The following is a 19,296-nucleotide window of genomic DNA, read 5'->3' as shown; positions in this document are numbered from 1 at the left end:
CTGAGGTTGTTCCATTTCTCCATCACCTCCCTCTGAATCCATCAGAGACACACGTCTGAAGTCATGTTTGAATTTCATGAAGTCATGATGTTATTATCATACTAAGTTCTTCAGGACATGTATTAGCTGTTAATGTGACGACACGTATTAGATGTGTATACATCTATTATAATAGATGTGTATACATATATTATAATAGATGTGTATACATATATTATAATAGATGTGTATACATGTATTATAATAGATGTGTATACATGTATTATAATAGATGTGTATACATGTATTATAATAGATGTGTATACATGTATTATAATAGATGTGTATACATGTATTATAATAGATGTGTATACATATATTATAATAGATGTGTGTACATGTATTATAATAGATGTGTATACATATATTATAATAGATGTGTGTACATGTATTATAATAGATGTGTATACATATATTATAATAGATGTGTGTACATGTATTATAATAGATGTGTATACATATATTATAATAGATGTGTATACATGTATTATAATAGATGTGTATACATGTATTATAATAGATGTGTATACATATATTATAATAGATGTGTATACATGTATTATAATAGATGTGTATACATATATTATAATAGATGTGTGTACATGTATTATAATAGATGTGTATACATATATTATAATAGATGTGTATACATGTATTATAATAGATGTGTATACATGTATTATAATAGATGTGTATACATATATTATAATAGATGTGTGTACATGTATTATAATAGATGTGTATACATATATTATAATAGATGTGTGTACATGTATTATAATAGATGTGTATACATGTATTATAATAGATGTGTATACATATATTATAATAGATGTGTGTACATGTATTATAATAGATGTGTATACATATATTATAATAGATGTGTATACATGTATTATAATAGATGTGTATACATGTATTATAATAGATGTGTATACATATATTATAATAGATGTGTATACATGTATTATAATAGATGTGTATACATGTATTATAATAGATGTGTATACATATATTATAATAGATGTGTGTACATGTATTATAATAGATGTGTATACATATATTATAATAGATGTGTGTACATGTATTATAATAGATGTGTATACATGTATTATTAAACTCGTTTGCTGAAGTTCTCACATTTGTCAGGACTTGACTTTCCTGCTTTCAGCTTTCAAACTGTTTGGTATCGGGGTGCACTAAATCTCTAAACTATTACAATCAGTGCTTTAATTAGTTTTAATAGCCTATTGATATCCAAAGGAAAATTCTTTATATTTATTTGTGTGAAAAAAAAAAAGGCACATTTTTATTTCAGTCGCAAAAACAAGCGGTCTAGTACGAAGCCCGCGAGGGGACATGGGGAAATGTTTTCTTTTGCGTTCACTCGCAATACTTTTGCGTTTGTGTGACACAATGAGCAGTCTTGAAAGATCTATTAGCAATTTCATGTATGAATCCAAAAATGCAGGTATGACTTTAACATGAAAAAGCATTTCTGTTAATACATTTTAATTTTCAAATGTGACAGGAATTTTGGTCACTTTTTCTGGGACATTTTTTAAAATGAAATGTTAAATGTTATTTTATTTATCGTTTTAATTAATTGAGCAGTCTTGGAGAGGTAAATGAAAATGCACTTTGAATGATTTATTTTTAATTTTATTTATGAGCCAAAGAAATGCAGCTTTATTTTGAAAATGAAAAAGGACTTTAATACATTTTAATTTGAATATTGGGACACATTTCATCCCATAATACCAGAGAGATGAGTTGGAAGAAGTTTTGCTTTTTTTTTATGAGATGGACGGCTGAGAGGAAAAAAATAAACCAAATGTGATTCCCCTGAGATGATTATTTAGTCATTTTCTTATTTTTCTATATGTTAATATATTAATACACAGTGTACACTTTCCACTCTTCCTCCAGACTCTGGGATCATTCTGTTAAAGCTCTGACTCTAGCTACAGCTCTCCCCAACCTTTTAATATGCTTTACTTCACAGTCCTCCTAAGGCAGCTTTTCCTTCCACACAACTTTCTAATAAAATGTTTTGATACAGGACTCCGAGCAGCCAGCTTCTTTAGCAATGACCTTCTGTGGCTTAGCTTCCTTGTGGAGGGGTTCAATGACTGTCGGACATCTTCAAGTCAGCAGACTACTCCCTGATTGTGTGGAGACCACAACACAACGTTTCAGTGTAAAATAAATAATTTTTTACTGGTTTTATGTAATGTTCAGATTCTGAGAAATTTAGTTTTAGGTTTTTGTTACTGGTAAACCGTACTCTTGAAAATTAAGAGACCAAGACTGGAAATACTGGGTCTGAATTTAAATTTCCAAGATTTTCAGATGCAGTTCGCCTGCTGTGGATTATTTTAGGCCAGTTAAATATTTTCAGCACAGTTTCCATCAGATCGAGGTCACAGCGCAGATTTCCATAAAGCAGATGAACCTGATGGAGTAAAACACAGAATATTACACCACAAACTTTATTTTAACAACAGCAAACATCCAGTTGTGTTGGAAATACAACAAATGTCAATAATTAAAAACTTTTTTCACATTTTGTCTGAGCATTAAAACATTCCTGTAATGTCATTTCATTAGTTTAATCGTTCATAATAAACTGCACAGTTAAAGCCAGGAGAGGTAGGTGAAATACAAACTTGACTAATTCATAGAGAATAAACTAAACAGCAATAAAATAACAGACATATGAAACATAGTTCAGCTGTTGGAGGCTTTAGGGTGTAACTGGGTGCGTTCCCTAACAGTCAGCCAGCTGACCGTCTGGCCTGGAGTGATACCAGTTGGAATGGGAGGAGTTTTTTTCCTCTTACAGGGAGGACAGAGTGTTCCCATAGAGACCAGAGGTTTTTTTCCACATCCAACAGAGATGTGTAATAATAAAACACAAAGTACCATCGGTGGCCTGAGGATAATCTGACGCGTCGTCGACACCGAGACAATAATTTCCTCTTGACTCCCGAACAATGGTTACTTTCCGTTAAATAGCTGGGCATGGAGTCAGTGGCGGTCTCTGGCTGATGCTTCGTTTGAAATGGCGCCAAATGGCGGGCACCCACCCAACCCACAGCCCATATGGAGAGGGTGGGACTGCACCACCCCACACAGCTACAACAGTTCTAATTTCGTGCTCAGAAACAAGGAGTGGTTCATCTGACACTATTCAACTGTTTAACAGCAGCTTCAGTTTCAGTTCCAAATCCCTTTGAATATAATAAAGTATTTAACATTTTATTCAGCCCATCTGTTTAACTTGGGATTATTTTGGACATCTGTGACGTTTGTTCAGTATATTTTCCAGATCATTTCCTGTTTTGATACTTTGCTCCATGACTCAGACCTTCCCTGTTAGTTTAACTGTTTCCCTTTAAATACTTGACATCATTTTGGTATTTTTTTAAAAGTGCTTTAAGTGTTTAAACAGCAAAATGCTTTTCAAGGTAAAAAATCTTCACAGTTCGTCCATTCAGCTTCACTAAACAAGCATCACTACCTGGTGAAGTGATGACTTTCATGAAATGAAATATATAATGCAGCTAATGGCCACCTTCTCTGGGGAACATATGCAGGTATGAACTTAATACTCTAGAACAACATCTGATCTACAGACTTGCTTCTGTAAATGTTTGAGGCACCTTCATACAGACAGGATGAGAACCGATGATGGTTAGAAACAGTAGATTCAAACCGAAACATAAACCTGATTCCAGATCAGTTTCATAATGAGATTTAAAACACGGTTAAACCATTTTTTTTACAATGAGTCACCAGGCTCAGTTCTCACTCTGATCCATTTCATCCTGAGGCTAGAGAAAAGCTGAGGAGGTAGAAGGAAACCTCTGACAGTTTTCATCAGTTCTGGTTTCTTCTCTGGACTAAAATCAGAAGTCCTCTTCATGGTGGTGAATCCAGAAGCTGTTATCGAGTACTGATCCGAAGGTTTCGGAGATTCCTGCAGAGTCTGACTGCAGCCACGCGAGGAACCTGCAGGAGGACAAAGAATAACAGTGAAACCATGAACTTAAAGAACATCTTAGGAACAGATGTGCTGCAGCTGTACTGCCAGGTTAGATCATCTTCAGACCAGACTTACCAGACTCATCAGGAGGTCTCCCTGAGGCTTCAGCTGCTGGGTTGAATCGGACTCTGCAGCTCCAGAGCACAGCGTTCAGGGTGGATGTCTGAGTCACACAGATTCCAGCAAGTCTGCATGAATCACAGAAAGAAAAACGACATTAAGTAAATATGATGAAGGGAAAAAACATCTACATGATCCAATTATTTCTGACTTACTTCTTCTGTTTGGGGAACTTTTTAAAGCGGCACAAAAAAAACCAACGAAGAAGAAGAAAACTGCCAGAGGTAAACAGATCAGCAGCCTGGAGCGATCACCTGAAAGTAAACAGATAAAAAAAAGTATAAAATAAAACATTCAGGTTTACAAACAAGGCTGAAATGTTCCGGTTCGACCCGCTGACTCACCGGTACTGCTGGTCTCATCCTGTGGGGTTGGAGTGATGAGGGTTCTGTGAGGAACCGTCTCCGTTGTTGTCATTTTAACAAAGTTTGGGTCTGAAACAGCAACAGGATTCATTAGACTCTCTAGAAAAACTCAAATTAATCACAATCAGAACCTGCAGTTTGGACCCGTTTACTCACCGACAACAAGCAGAACTTCTGCAGCTCTCATCAGGCTTGGGAGGAAACATCTGAACCTCCCGTTATCCTCCAAGCTCACGTTCCTGATTGAAAGAGACACATCTCCATGTCTCAGTCCTTCTTCTGACAGAGACGTCCTCTGGATGTACGTCTCCATCATCATGTCTCGGTCCATCTTCTTGAACCGGTACACGTACACATACTCCACCAGCTTCTGTCCGCCCGGGACCCTCAGGTCCGGTCTGGACCACTCCACCGTCTTCCCCACGGCGTCCCACTCAGGATCCACCCGACATGGAAGGAGGACGTCATCTCCAGGAGCAGCTACGATTGGCTCAGATGGACCAATCAGCTGATGCTTTCCTGGAAACACAGGAGAGATTTTATTTATTTTTATAATATAATCATGAAAATGACTGACTGATTATTTGAAACATGCAGCAATTCAATGGAAAATACATTTTCCTTTTCTCCTTTTTCTGTAACAAATATCACTCTAAAGAAAGTTAAAGACCCTCAGATTCTCAGATCGATTTATTCATGAATTTTGACAAGAAATCATATTTAATAAATGAGAAGATGTGTTCAGATGAGACATGTTTATCAGATTAAAAGGAGCTTTTAAACATAACCTTTAAGCATGAATAAACATACTTTTTGTTAAGACCACATTTCTGTATGAAACGTTTTTTATTGGTGTAATATTCTGGTCTTAAATGTAATTTCTTCATCTGCTGGAAGCAGAAACTTCACTTTTTGTCAGAACCTCCCTGAGTTTTATCACGTTTTAATCGTTTCTCTCCATAAAAGCGTTTCAGATCAAGATCTCAGCTAAATAACCAATAATCACCACAGGAAACCCGCTAAACGGTGAATTCGGTGTTAGTTCTACGACATCTGAACCCAGTTCGGACAAACGGTACTCAGGTTGGCGGGTCAGAGTTCAGCGGCTTACCTTGAACATGAGTCCAGGACAGAGACAAGCAGAAGGTGCTGGTCCAAAGCGACAATCCGTGAAGCGACTTCCTGACACTCATGTCCTCCTGCTTCTTCTTCTACGGTGTGTTTACTGTTGCTGCAGAGGCGCTCAGCAGAAATAAAAAGCTGCCTCTCATGTTGCTCCGCCCTGGGTGGGGCTTCGTTGCGTTCTTTCCATTTTTTTTTTTTTTTTTCTTACAAACAAGGCATTATTTCCAGAAATTCCTTCAACCATTCAAACAATGTTTTATGAATCATGTGAGGCCTGCATGTGGTGATACAACATTATGAAATACATCAGAAACATAGAAGGACTGAAGAGCATAAATGATGTAGGGTCACTTGAGGAGGGACAGAAATGCTCGAATCTTTTTATTTTCCATTACAGAATAAAGTTGAAATATTGAGAAGAAAGATAAAAACTTGAACTCAAGAAAGATGTCAAAAATGTTTAGAGAAAACTTTTCCAAAAAGTTCTGTTTTGTGATAAAAGTCAGAAATATTGTGGTCATTTCAAAAGGTCCACTTATAATTGTACAAGGATTCAATTCAGTCATTTTCTACTGCTTCAAACAACCATTCACACACCAGAACACAATTTAGACAGACCAGTTAACCTAACTGGTGTGTCTTTGGACTGTGGGAGGAACCCACGCATGCACAGGGAGAACATGCAAACTCCATACAGAAAGACCCCTGGCTAGGAATTGAGCCTAGGACCTTCTTGCGGCAGGGCAACAGTGCTACCAACTGCACCACCATACAGCCCTGGGATTCATTTCAATCCAAAAATACTTTATTAATCCCAAAGGGAAATTCGTTTAGCTTGATTTGTTGAGCTTCAATATTTTGTTGTGAAAGGTCTCTCTTGTATAATCAAAACCCTTCTAACATGGCAGACAGGACGACCCTGCAGAGGATAGTGAGGGGAGTCCAGGATCAGAACCTTCTCTAACCCTCTGAATGAACAGGTTGAACTGCTGGCATCAGGTAAACAAACCACAACCTCTTTCTGCTGAAGCTGTTGAAATGCTGACTTGCCACTGAGATTACAAACTTTATGTTTCTGCGTCTGCGTTTTCTATTATGTATCTATTTAAGAAATATGTTCACACTAATCTGTTGTCTATCCCAGACACTGTTTGTCTGCTGATTGTTATACAATTAACAAAAATTACAATAATTGAATTTGATTTAATAACAGCTCTGACCTGTGGACTCTTTACAATATGGCGGCATTCATTATGTTAAAATAATTCCCTGAGTGACTCAACAATAATTAACCAAGTGAGACACAGTTAGGCTGAGCACTATAGTAGAGGAGGCTGAAGTTGCAATAATTAGGAGATTGGACTTCACACAGCGACTGCTGGTGATACACAAAATATCCAGTAGATGGCAGTATAGCACCATGAAACATTCCAGTTCTGAAACCAGGGAGGTCCAGAACCCTAGATGGCGATTAAAAAGAAATGGTGCACAAAATATGGAAAACATAGTCTAGGTGATTGAGGCCTATAAGAGACTGTGTGTTGGTGCATGTGTGTGTGTGTGTGTCTGCAGAATCATACAGAACTCTCAGTGAGACGACCAGAAACCTTCACGGTGTGAACATAAAGTTGTTCTCCACTGAACCAGTGCTGGACGGAGTTCTGATTTGTGTTTTTATGCATTTTACCAGTAACAGTCTAAAACCTCTTTTACCTCCGGGATTAGAACCCTAAGCGAAAAACCAGGTTAAAACTAGGTTTTTCATCTAGAAGCCTGTTTTCTGGGAGGAATTGAGGGTCTGGTGGGAAATAATGATAATAAATTGTTAAATCAGAAAATAAATAAGATAATAATAATAATAATAATCAGTTAAAGTAAGATAATAATAATACATAGTTAAAAAATATTGATTAGGAACTATTAATTAAAATATAAAATAAGAAAATACACCTTCTCCATAAGATGGGAAGCTGCGTTCAGAAGCCTTCAGAAGCTAAATGGCAGAAAGATTATAGTTTCAAAGGGGACCACTCAGTCTCTGCATGCACAGCGTTGGTAAACAGATTAAAACAAATAGATGAATTAAAGAACAGCAAGAGCAGTCTTTAATTAACATAATACCATAATACTGAGGCTTGTTGAGAAGCTCAGGGCAAGACCGCCACCCATCCCAGTAGATAGAAAAGTGCTGAGAAGTAATCTGAGAATAAATAGATCTTGTATTCAAGTGTTAGTGAGAAACAGGTGTTTGAAAAATCATTCTATGGTGTTATACTACCAGCGACACCATGATAAAATGCAAAGGATTCATTTTACAGGAAAATTATTCCATATTTGACTCAGATTGTTTGCATTTTTGATTTTTTTTTCTCTCTTTTTTCCTCTTTGAGAGAAGTTAAATTCCAGCTCTGTGAAACGACCTTGACACAGGAAATGCAGCTGCTTGAAAACAAAGATACAACTTCTGCACACAGCTATCTCTGCTGAGAGCTCTGATAAAGATTGTAACTTTACCCTGCATGTCTACATTCTGCCACAATCTGCCTTTTGAAAATGATTTGAATCTTGCTCTTTATGTATAAAAATAAGAAAAATTGGCTAAAGTCTGCAGACACAAAATGAACTTGGATTGAAGTTCTAACTAAGTTTATTTAATCTGAGATCTTCTCCAAATGCAACAGTATATGTCAGTCTACATGAGATACTAACAACTTCACCTACTGGTATAATATAAAGATCTGATTGAATATGTGAAACAAACAATGATGAAAGTTTTTCAACAGGTGATGCTCATCCAGGAGGAAGACAGTGTTCCTAGGAAATGCAGCTCATTCATTAACAATCAGTTTTTCTCCTATAGGTGGAAGTTTTGCTGACTAATCATAGGCTGGATCTATGAAACATTATGTGCACAGACCAAATGACCAAGGTTCTGACTGACTTATGAACCTCACTGACCTGACAATGATAACATGACACCCAACAAACAACACCTTTAAGGTGGACCCACTAAGACCACCTTATTGATTCTTGGTGAATAAAAAAAAAGAATTGAAGCGTTCAAAACAGACCTAGTGGAAACAAAAAGGGTTATGAGGAAACAATGTGCATTTTAAGAATAATAGAAGTCAAATTATGTTCAAATTTTTGCAAATAAAATGACTCTGACAGAGAAATAAGTAAGTAGTGTGTGAATGTGTGTGAATGGGAATGACTGATTTCATTGTAATGCATCTTTGAGGGACCTTAAAAGCGCTAATAAAGGTCTGATGTTCTGATGATCTTTGCCAAATTTATATCTTAATAAGGTTTCCAGAATCTTTTCCAATATCATATAAAGATAGCAACAGTTCTACCGGGGTAATCAAACTTTTATGTGGCCAATGTTTGTCCATTTTGTCTGTCTGTTTTTGTGAAATAAATGTCTGTTTCATATTATTTAAAAATTAGGGTTTATGTGCACGATAATTAAAGACTACTAGGGCAAGTCTGATCCTCAACAGTCCCATAATAATATGAGGTCAGTTCTTTATGGTGAAACAAAAGGATTTTAACAGATGTTTGGACTTTTTCCAGTCAGGTTCAGAATGATCAAATTTAACACAAGATGAAATGAACCTTAACAGAATTACTGAACTGGACTGAAATGAAACAAACTTTAGTTACTTGAAATAAATACAAAGTGTAATTTATGGAGGTAAATTTGTCTCAATATTATTCACTCAAACAAAAAACTAATCTCAATCAAAAAATATTAAGTTGTGATCAAAACTTTCAGAGTTGTAACGATTTTTTTTTTGTATGGAATATTTTATTTTGGGGAGAGAAAAAATAGTTTGAAAAAACTTTTTTTGATTAAAATGACTCATTTTTTTCTCACGAAGAGAAAAAAGTTATTTGCAAAACATAAACTTTTATTTGCGCATGTCAAAAATCTTTGGTTACGAGTCTCGCTCTTTTGGTTTTGACGCTCTCTGTTTTTAGTTGAACTCAAAGAAATTTGAGTTCTGGAAACATGAACATCCTGGGCGGGGCTTAAAGACGAACGCTGTAAGATGTTTCCCTATTGGTTAACGTTTTTAGCACTTTTTAGCGCTTTTTTATTTTGGGGAGAGAACAAATTTACCGTAAAATTATGAAATATTAATTCTGGTTATAATATAGATAACCCTCTAATAAAATCTGAAGAGATTGTGTTGTGCAGTAGTGTTACAGTCATGGTATCATGTTATGGAAGAGGTGCAGTAACAGGTTGTTATCTTGGTTTTACAGGTGCAGTGTTTGCTTTGCCCGCAGCTGCTGACGTATAATAATAATAATAATATGTCATCAATGCTGAGGCATTATAGAGCCAAACACGAGAACACTCAGCCTCCTGCCACCAATCAAGGTCATCATAACATAGATATACATGCAGAATTAGAAAGAAAGACAGTTAAATGTAAGTTAAATTGAAGTTACTTTTCTTTCTTTTTGTAGGATCCAGGAAGCAAGAGCTTGATGAAGCTCTGGTGGACTTCATAGTGAAGGACTACCAGCTTTTCTCTGGATCCAAACCTAAACCACCCAGCTAAACAGTTCCTAGTCACACCAGCCTCCTCTGTTCCCTCTGAAAGATTATTTCCCAAAGCTGGAGAAATTGTCTCAAAAAAAAAAGAAACCATTTGAGCCCTTCTACTGTGCAGAAATTACTTTTCTTGAATAAAAACACCTGAAGTAACACAAGCACCCTCTTTATTACACCAAGTACAATGTCCTAAAACACTCAGTACACCAAGAACACTCCAAAAGAAAATATCAGAATCAGCTTTATTACCAGGTTCGTACATACAACAAACAAGGAATTTGACTCCGGTACACTTTGCTCTCTGGATTTCTTTTTTTGTTTTTTTTTGCGTTATAAGATATATTCTGCATATATCTTTATGTCCTTAAATACATATATACAATATACACATATACAAGGTGGAAATGCGACTTTGGTACTCTATTAATTGTTCAACAGAGAAACAGCCTGGGGGAAGAAACTATCTCTGTGGCGACTGGTTTTAGTAAACAGTGCTCTGTAGCGGCGGCCTGAAGGTAAAACTCTGAACAGTTTATGTGCAGGTTGTGTGGGGTCTGCAGAGATTTTTGCAGCTCTTTTCCTGACCTTAAACCTGTATATGTCCTGGATGGATATGAATGACAAATCAAAAATGTTCACTTCATTTATTTTTATTAGTCATTTATTTAAAATGGGACAATGAAATTTCATAAAACAAATAACAATTCAAGTTTAAGAAGCCAGAATTAGCCTAATGGCTATTTTTGATCTGTAATCCCCTACAGTTCACATTGTTTTTAAATGTTAAATTTTTCATGAGTTAATTACTCAGAATCTTTAATGAGTTAGTAAAAACACACGTGTACAACACGCATATATACATACATAAGAACTATTATTTACACAAGAGGTGCATCACGTTCGCAGGGCTTCATTTGGTGCAACAATCACTTCTTGCCAGTAGATGTCACCCAAGGGAATTGAATGAAGCTTCGGGTAGTGAACAACTTTATGACACAATGGTTCAAAATGATTCTATGCTTCAAAAAGCCTCATTTTGACATCACTACTGAAACGATGCTGCAAGCCCTGCAGTTCCAGCAGAAGTTCAGAGGTGGGAGGGATCGGAGTCTGCCGCTTTAGTCAGCGCTAACCAATAGGGAGACATCTTCGTCTTTAGGCCCCGCCCAGGATGTTCATGTTTCCACTCAAAATTCTTTGAGTTCAACCAAAAACAGAGAGCCTCAAAACCAAATACGCGGTCCCACCAGCCGACACTGGCTCTCTCTTAAAGATTAGCTTTGTGCATTCAAGGCGCATTACGGTAATGGAGCAGAAAGGACGTCAATCCTGGCAACGGTTGAGAAAATAAGAGGAAAACAGAAAAGTAACCTACAGAACATTTATATTAATGACATTTTTACAACTTTCACATTCATGTCTTATGTAAAAGAATAAATATTTAATATTTTACTGTACAGTTTTGTAGAAATACCTTGTCAAAGTACCTCAAAATGCTTAACCATTATATGCATTTGTCCCACTTTGAGGAATTTATTTCTCCAAAACCAGAGAGGTGACAACACAATCTCTTCAGATTTTATTAGAGGGTTATCTATATTATAACCAGAATTAATATTTCATAATTTTACTGCAAATTTTTTGTCTCCCCAAAATAAAAAACGCTAAAAATCGCAAAAAACTTTAACCAATAGGGAAACATCTTACAGCGTTCGTCTTTAAGCCCCGCCCAGGATGTTCATGTTTCCAGAACTCAAATTTCTTTGAGTTCAACTAAAAACAGAGAGCGTCAAAACCAAAAGAGCGAGACTCGTAACCAAAGATTTTTGACATGCGCAAATAAAAGTTTATGTTTTGCAAATAACTTTTTTCTCTTCGTGAGAAAAAATGAGTCATTTTAATCAAAAAAAGTTTTTTCAAACTATTTTTCGGTACAATCGGTACAACTCTGAAAGTTTTGATCACAACTTAATATTTTTTGATTGAGATTAGTTTTTTGTTTGATTGAATAATATTGAGACAAATTTACCTCCATACTAATTAAAAGGGAAGAACTATAGCCGACTGAAACTGTACGGTGTGTTTATAAAATACTGGGTAAGACAAACTAAGATTATAAGATATAATAAGCCCTTCATTTTTTGTGTTCATCAATGAGGAGTGATTTTATTTTATTTTTATAAGAACTAAACCAAGCATTATTAAAATAATAGCAACTAGCAGAAAAGGTGACCTCATTCTTAAATATAATAAGGACGTACTGTATAAAAAACAAATAAATAAAATAAAATATAATAAAAAAGAATAATAAGAATAATAGATAGATCTAAACAAAGCTAGATTAGAATAAAACATTCAGACCCGTTATAATCTTACTGATGAATACCACAAAAATTGTTATGGAACCAGATGATTAATAGAGAGCAGCTTTATCACAGCAAAACAGAAACATTTGTGGGAAAGATCTAATTTCATTTTATTTAAAATTATCTATCATGACACCATACAGGTCTTATTAACATCTTGAACTCCCATATTATGTATGGAAAGAAATAAAAGGTATAATTAGCAGCACAATGGAAAAATACAAAGTTATTACTGAAATTATTAAATGCTTTACTGTTATCAGCTGAATTAGCTGAGTGTAAATGTGAAGGGATTACAAATGTGAGTCATGAGCAAATCCATGTCTCAACCGGAGGGAGTATAAATATTAATATTGCTTAGTGACAATAGATGCTTTTTGAAAGTGAGTAGAAATCTTTCCCTGCAAATCACCTGATGCAATAACATTAGAAAAGCTTTGTGCAAAAATATAATTCCTACTTTTGAAATTCCAAGAAGAATCTATAGTGATAATGGAACGCATTTTGTAAGTAAAATAATACAGGAATTAGGAAAATGTTTTAACATTGATCTAAAAACACATTGCAGTTATCATCCTCAGAATACATTAAGAAAAACAATGGAAGAAACAAAAAGAAACTTGGATATAGTAAAACTTAGTATGAGAATAACTCCATCAGCTCAAGGAGGTTTAACGCCTTTTGAAATAATACATGGCAGACCCTTTTACATTCCTGAGTTGGAGAAGGAACTAAAGGACCCATAACTTGGTTGAACTAAGGGGCGACAAAGTCTGACTATAAAGGGGTAGTAACTGTTTAGAGGTTGTAGAATATAAAATATCTATGTGTGTAATATTAACTATCTCTGTGTGTAACTGACATGTGTACATAGAGCAGAGGGGTTCAAGCTTAGGGAGTGAAGCAGAGAGTCCAAAGTCATAAATTAGTGAAGGACAAGGAATCACTGATGGGGGAAAAGAAGACAGGGGAGAACAGCGCACAGAGTGGGCAAGGTCATAAATTGGGGAAGGAGACAAGGCTGGAGCCAGACAGGATAAGTTTGTTATAAGAGAAGAACTAGAAGTACTCCTTATTTGGATATGAGGTTACATGGTTGCTGGGGAGATATTTACAGACAGGATGATTGTGTATGTGTACTGCATAGCAGCGAGGGGTATATAAAGGTATATATTTGTGGCCCCTCCAAAATAGACAACACACAGACGTTTCTAGGTACCAGTGTGAGTGTGTGTCTCCCTCTCTGAATTCAGATTGGTTTTAATAAACTTGTGGAAACGTACAACTGATCTCTGACTGAGGATTGTCCTTTGGGTGCCAAATAAAAGAGTCGGTGAGAGGTGAGGAGTAATGTAAGAGTTAACTGACGGCCAGTAAAGTTTTCCTACCTCAACAAGGTGCTTCGTCTCAATGTCAGTGAAGAAACCAACGTCCCTCCTAGCATTTAGGGGAGGTAAGTGGTTGACTGATAATACCTGAATTTAAAAAAACGGTGGATCAATGAAGGATTCCATGACATTTTTTATCAAGATATATCACATTTATATCAAACAAATATATGGTATCAATATGTGAAAGTCATTGTTAAAAAAAAAAAAAAAATGTCTCTGATTGTTATGTGTGCTCCAGACTTCCTATTTCTTCCAGCCAACCCGGATTAACATCGAGACCAGTGCCGACACCAGAGGATGTGTTTTATAAGGCAGAGCCTTGAAGGAAACAGTAAGAATTTTCGTTTGGTACTGAGAGTAAACTTGATCAAATTTCACACCTGCAATTTCACAATTTTTACATTTAAGTTAAATGTCACTGCTCCTGTCTCTAACTATGTCAAACTATCAGCAGGTTCTCGGTTCCCTCATTGTGTCAGAGGAACGGGTTCTGTCCCAGTAGGTGCCCTCCTGAGCCGTCTCTTTATGTAACTGACCATACTTTTATTATCAGCTGAGAATTTTCCACTCTAAATATAATTAAGAGAGAACTTGTTCATGTCAAACCACATGATAGCATATGGGGAACAGATGTCCCTGACAAGTTTAAACATAGATCAGATCAGAATCAGCTTTATTGCCAAGTTCGTACATACAACAAACAAGGAATTTGACTCCGGTACACTTTGCTCTCTGGGTTTCTTTTTTTGTTTTTTGCATTATAAGATATATTCTGCATATATCTTTATGTCCTTAAATACATATATACAATATACACATATACAAAGGTGCATTTGCAACATCTGTATGCTGTTGTTTTGTTCTCTATTAAATGTTCAACAGAGAAACAGCCTGGGGGAAGAAACTGTCTCTGTGGCGGCTGGTTTTAGTAAACAGTGCTCTGTAGCGGCGGCCTGAAGGTAAAACTCTAAACAGTTTATGTGCAGGGTGTGTGGGGTCTGCAGAGATTTTAGCAGCTCTTTTCTTGACCCTAGACCTGTATAAGTCCTGGATGGAGGGAAGGTCAGCTCTGATTATTCTCTCTACATTCCTGATTATTCGTTGCAGTCTGGACCTGTCCTGTTTTGTGGATGAACCAAACCACACTGAGATGGATGAAGACAGGACAGATTGAATGATGGCAGTGTAGAAGATGACCAGCAGCTCCTGTGGAAGGTTGAACTTCTTGAGTTGCCTCAGGAAGTACAGTCTCTGCTGGGCCTTCTTCCGAACAGTGTCTATGTGTGAAGACCATCTCAGGTCCTCAGAGATGGTGGTTCCTAAGAACCTGAAGTGGTCCACAGCTGACACGGTGTTGTTGAGGATGGTGAGGGGGGTGTATGGTGGTGGTGTTCTCCGAAAGTCCACCACCATTTCCACATTCTTGAGTGGGTTAGGTTCAAGGTAGTTCTGACTACACCAGTGTACCAGCCGATCCACCTCCTGTCTGTATACAGACTCATCACCGTCCTGGATCAGTCCAATGACAGTGGTGTCATCTGCAAACTTCAGGAGTTTCACGGACGAGTCCGCTGAGGTGCAGTCATTTGTGTACAGAGAGAAGAGGAGTGGGGATAGATAAACAGGAAACCATAGATTATAGGTTTGGGTTATTTGTTAATGCCTCTGATGAAGCTTTTACACGAATGTCCAAGGAAATAACAGCAATCCGCACAGTGGTACTGCAAAACAGGATGGTGTTGGATTTGGTAACGGCCCCGTCTGGGGGAGTTTGCGCTTTTCTGAATGAGACCTGTTGCACCTTCATCCCTGATGAAACCGGAGATGGTCACACTTTGAGTGAAGCGTTAGCTCACCTCAAAGAGATAAGGAAAGGTTTGCAGCAGGATGAATGTCCAGGAGAGGAAGGTCTGTTCTCATGACTTACCTCTGGACCGTGGTGGCAACTGCTATTGAAAATCATGACTCCTTTTCTCATAACATTAGTGCTGTTTTTTGCCTTTTCACCATGTGTATCATTCCTTGCATCAGAGTAATGATTTCCAAGATGGTTGCAGGCATAGTTGGAACAATACTGTCCCAGGATTACCAGCTGTTGGAGAGAGATGATCCAGATCCTGATGACGACACGGAAATAGTTTAGTACTAAACGAAGTGGGTGCATAAAGCCGAAAGGAAGTGTAGACATGGACGACTTGTTTTAAACTAATCAATAATAAACAGGAGGGAACTGTTGAAAGATTTGTACATGAAATATCATTGCTTAGTTTAAAAACATTCTTTATCCTTATGATTTACCATTAAAATACATTTTCATTTATTTAGTTTGGTGAACTTTGATAGAAGTGGTTTGAATAATTTTTACATTTATCTTTGAAGTACTTTTATGAACTATTAACAGAATTGTCATCTTGTCTTAGAGTTGCATTTGGGTGGTTGCTATGCAGACTGAACAGGAACGTGTGTGTGTGTGGAGGAGTTCTGGGAAGAATACTGTTCGCAGATTGGCTGGGTCCACGTAGATGCTGTAACGAGTGTTTTTTTCTTTCTTTAATAAAAGTCTGTGACACAGGGCAGCTCCTCTGAGAGAATGAACTGTCTCACCCTGGCCAGCCAAAGATAACTTTGATAACTTTGTGTCTTCATTGCACCTTCTCTGAGTTTATCATTATGTCTTAACTCTGAGACCCAGTTTAACCCATCAGTGGGGTCAACAATCCCTGCTAACGGGCTGTAACCATGACAGTGAGTAGCAGAGGTCAGGGGTCATGTGAGACAGAATGAAAGCTGCAAAAGAGAAAGGGAAAGTTCTCAAGCGAGGACTGCTGTAATCTAATATCTAAGCATGTAACCTTTTACTAGAGTTGATGTAGCAAATAAAATTGATCAATGCAGGGATCCAGGGAGATTCTGATGATACAATAAAAAGAAAATGGAAAGCATAGTAGAGAAAGTAAAGTTACTAATAAAGCAACATTATTAGCTCGTCTGATCATTTTGTTTTCTAAAGAAATCAACAAAGCTTTGGTCATCATGTAAAAATCAATATTATTATGTTAAAATGATGTTAAAGTTTGGCCGGTTTTACAAGACAATCACTAAAACCTTGAGATTTCAACCACAGAACTAAAGATGTTTCTGTATAAACATCATAAAAGAACCACAGACTGGTCCTTTAAATCTAACAATGCTTTATGGATCATTTATATTGTTCTTGAGGTTATACTAATGAAGTGTATTTGGGAATTGCTTTTTTCTTTCCTGCTGTGTTGACTGTAACTGTATTTACAACTTATTCACTTCCTGCTGAACTTATATTAAACTCATATTAAAGGGTTGCTGGGAATTTTGATTTTGTTTGGTGTTTTTGTTTCCATAAAGAATAAAAAAAAGTTTTCCTTGTTGGGATTTCCCCATTATGTTTTATTGTAGGGGATGGCGCACCAGATTGTGCCACTAAGACCTGTTTAACTCCGCTGGTGCTTAAAATTAAAAGCTATAACAGCCAAAAGAATCACCTTGAAGTGATAATTGTGCCACAATTGTGCCACGCAGGGCAAGCAGCAAATGTGGAACAATGTATGGCAGAAATCTAAACTAAACATTGTCTAGATCAGTCCATCTCCAAGGCTGAACACGGTGGTGTCAGCATTATGCTTTCAACTCTTCCAGGGTTGAAAAACAACAATGGAAAGTAGAGATTAAGATTTAAAGTAATCAGAAGCTTTGATGGAGCATGTGTAGGTGGGTTATCACAGGTGGTTCCTGGATGGTGACCTCATGGGACATGTTTCTTCCTGCAGCTTGAAGGTCTGATGTCATCTGGGATCAGGTGGACACAAAAACCACCTGGAATTACAAAAACCACAGGGACTTTCTCCAAGCAGACAAAACATCTTCATTTATTTCAAAGTTAAAAAGATGCCAGGAAGATTACATCAAGATCCCCTTGCAAAAGTATTCATACCCCATACATGTTTTCACATTTAGTCGCATTACAAGCACAAACTACAAGTTATTTTATTGTGGTTTGATGAGATGGGCCAACACAACGTAGCACACAGCTGTCAGGGAAACTAATGAATGGTTTTCAAATGTTTTTACAAAAGAAAATGCTAAAAAGTGCGGCTTGCGTTAGTATTCAGACCCCCTATACTCTGAAAGCCCTAAATGAATCCTGTACAACCAACCAAGAGAGGTCCATGGTGACTCTGGAGGAGCTACATAGATTCACAGCTCAGTTTAAGGGGATTTATTGACAGGATAAGTCGTAAACTCCATAAAACTGGTGTCAGTTATGGAGTGCAAGCTGTGCCAACGCTGGCACCATCACAAAACAAATTAACAAGTCTTACAAATCTGAACGAACAATGCTTTACAAATAATTCAAACAACTCATACTATGTTCCTACACGGACGGGACGATCACTCGTTTTAGAGTTCACCACAGCAATAAACGTTCAGTACAACAGGTCTTCTGTTGAGGCATTGCGGACTGGTGAAGCTAGAGAAGACCAAGACCTTCAAAATAAAATGTAACAAAACAAGTGTAGCACCAAAAACACAGAAACTGAGTTGCTGTTATGTTGTCGCTAATTTTCATACTGATTACTTTAGTTCACAGTAACATAACGGATTTGAATAAGAGTTTGTCAATACATGAAGACATGTAGGAAAAACAGCTCATGTGGAATAATGGACTCTGGGTATGGCAGAAAACTAACACTAAACATAATCCTGGTCACTCCATCTCAATGGCGAAACACGGTGGTGGCAGCATCATGCTTTATATAATCAGAAACAGGGAAACTGTGTGATAATGAAATGGATGGAGCTAAATCCAGGACAACTCTGGTAGAACACCAGTTAGACTGCAGAAGATTAGAGACTGAGGTGGAGGGTCACCTTCCAGCAGGACAAAACGTTTGTACTGGAAGGCTCAGCGGAGGCTTTCTGCCTCGAATCTTAATTTCAGCTTCAATTATGTAATTCCCAAAGAATTATTAGAAGATTAATAATCCAATAGATGATCAACTAAAGGATGGTTCATTTGTCAGCTGGGCTTTCTTTTCCCATCTATTTAACACATTACTTCCACATCACTATTCAGCTGTGTTTTAGTTTCTGTTTCAGAAACAAATGAGTTGTAAGTTTGTGAAAATTAAAACCAAATAATAAATCACCCAACGCCAGACGAGGAACCTCCAGAAAGCTGAGGAAACTGTTGATCATGACCACTTTATGGAATAAAAGGTCTAAATCACAGGAAGGAAAT

The 19,296-nt window shown here is 36.9% G+C and overlaps 1 protein-coding gene across 2 annotated transcripts; it reads right to left on the bottom strand.

Annotated features, from left to right (window-relative positions):
- Positions 1–2,515: 2,515 nt before the first annotated feature.
- Positions 2,516–5,814, bottom strand: LOC124880851 (myelin-oligodendrocyte glycoprotein-like). Of its 2 annotated transcripts, XM_047386228.1 has the most exons (6): positions 5,684–5,814; positions 4,729–5,091; positions 4,552–4,641; positions 4,363–4,461; positions 4,163–4,275; positions 2,516–4,053 (listed from the first exon to the last, which is right to left on the bottom strand). In XM_047386228.1, the coding sequence occupies exons 1-5, from the start codon at positions 5,763–5,765 to the stop codon at positions 4,256–4,258; spliced, it is 654 nt and encodes a 217-aa protein (XP_047242184.1). In that variant the 5' UTR covers positions 5,766–5,814; the 3' UTR covers positions 2,516–4,053; positions 4,163–4,255. The 2 variants fall into 2 exon arrangements, with proteins under 2 accessions (XP_047242184.1, XP_047242185.1); XM_047386229.1 differs by lacking the exon at positions 4,363–4,461.
- Between the last annotated feature and the right edge of the window lie 13,482 nt (positions 5,815–19,296).

Source organism: Girardinichthys multiradiatus, chromosome 14, assembly GCF_021462225.1.
Source record: "Girardinichthys multiradiatus isolate DD_20200921_A chromosome 14, DD_fGirMul_XY1, whole genome shotgun sequence".
In the NCBI taxonomy this organism is placed as follows: Eukaryota; Metazoa; Chordata; class Actinopteri; order Cyprinodontiformes; family Goodeidae; genus Girardinichthys; species Girardinichthys multiradiatus.
The sequence above is the reverse complement of the archived record's forward strand: the minus strand, read 5'-3'. Positions and strand labels throughout refer to the sequence as shown.

What these genes read in the sequence shown, in the direction of transcription:
- LOC124880851 (XM_047386228.1), bottom strand. Translation starts at nt 5,765, where the DNA reads ATGAGTGTCAGGAAGTCGCTTCACGGATTGTCGCTTTGGACCAGCACC. An exon ending in AGAAGTTCTGCTTGTTGTCG is followed by an intron (nt 4,642 to 4,728) that starts GTGAGTAAACGG and finishes TTGCTGTTTCAG; the next exon opens with ACCCAAACTTTGTTAAAATG. An exon ending in AAGTTCCCCAAACAGAAGAA is followed by an intron (nt 4,276 to 4,362) that starts GTAAGTCAGAAA and finishes TGATTCATGCAG; the next exon opens with ACTTGCTGGAATCTGTGTGA.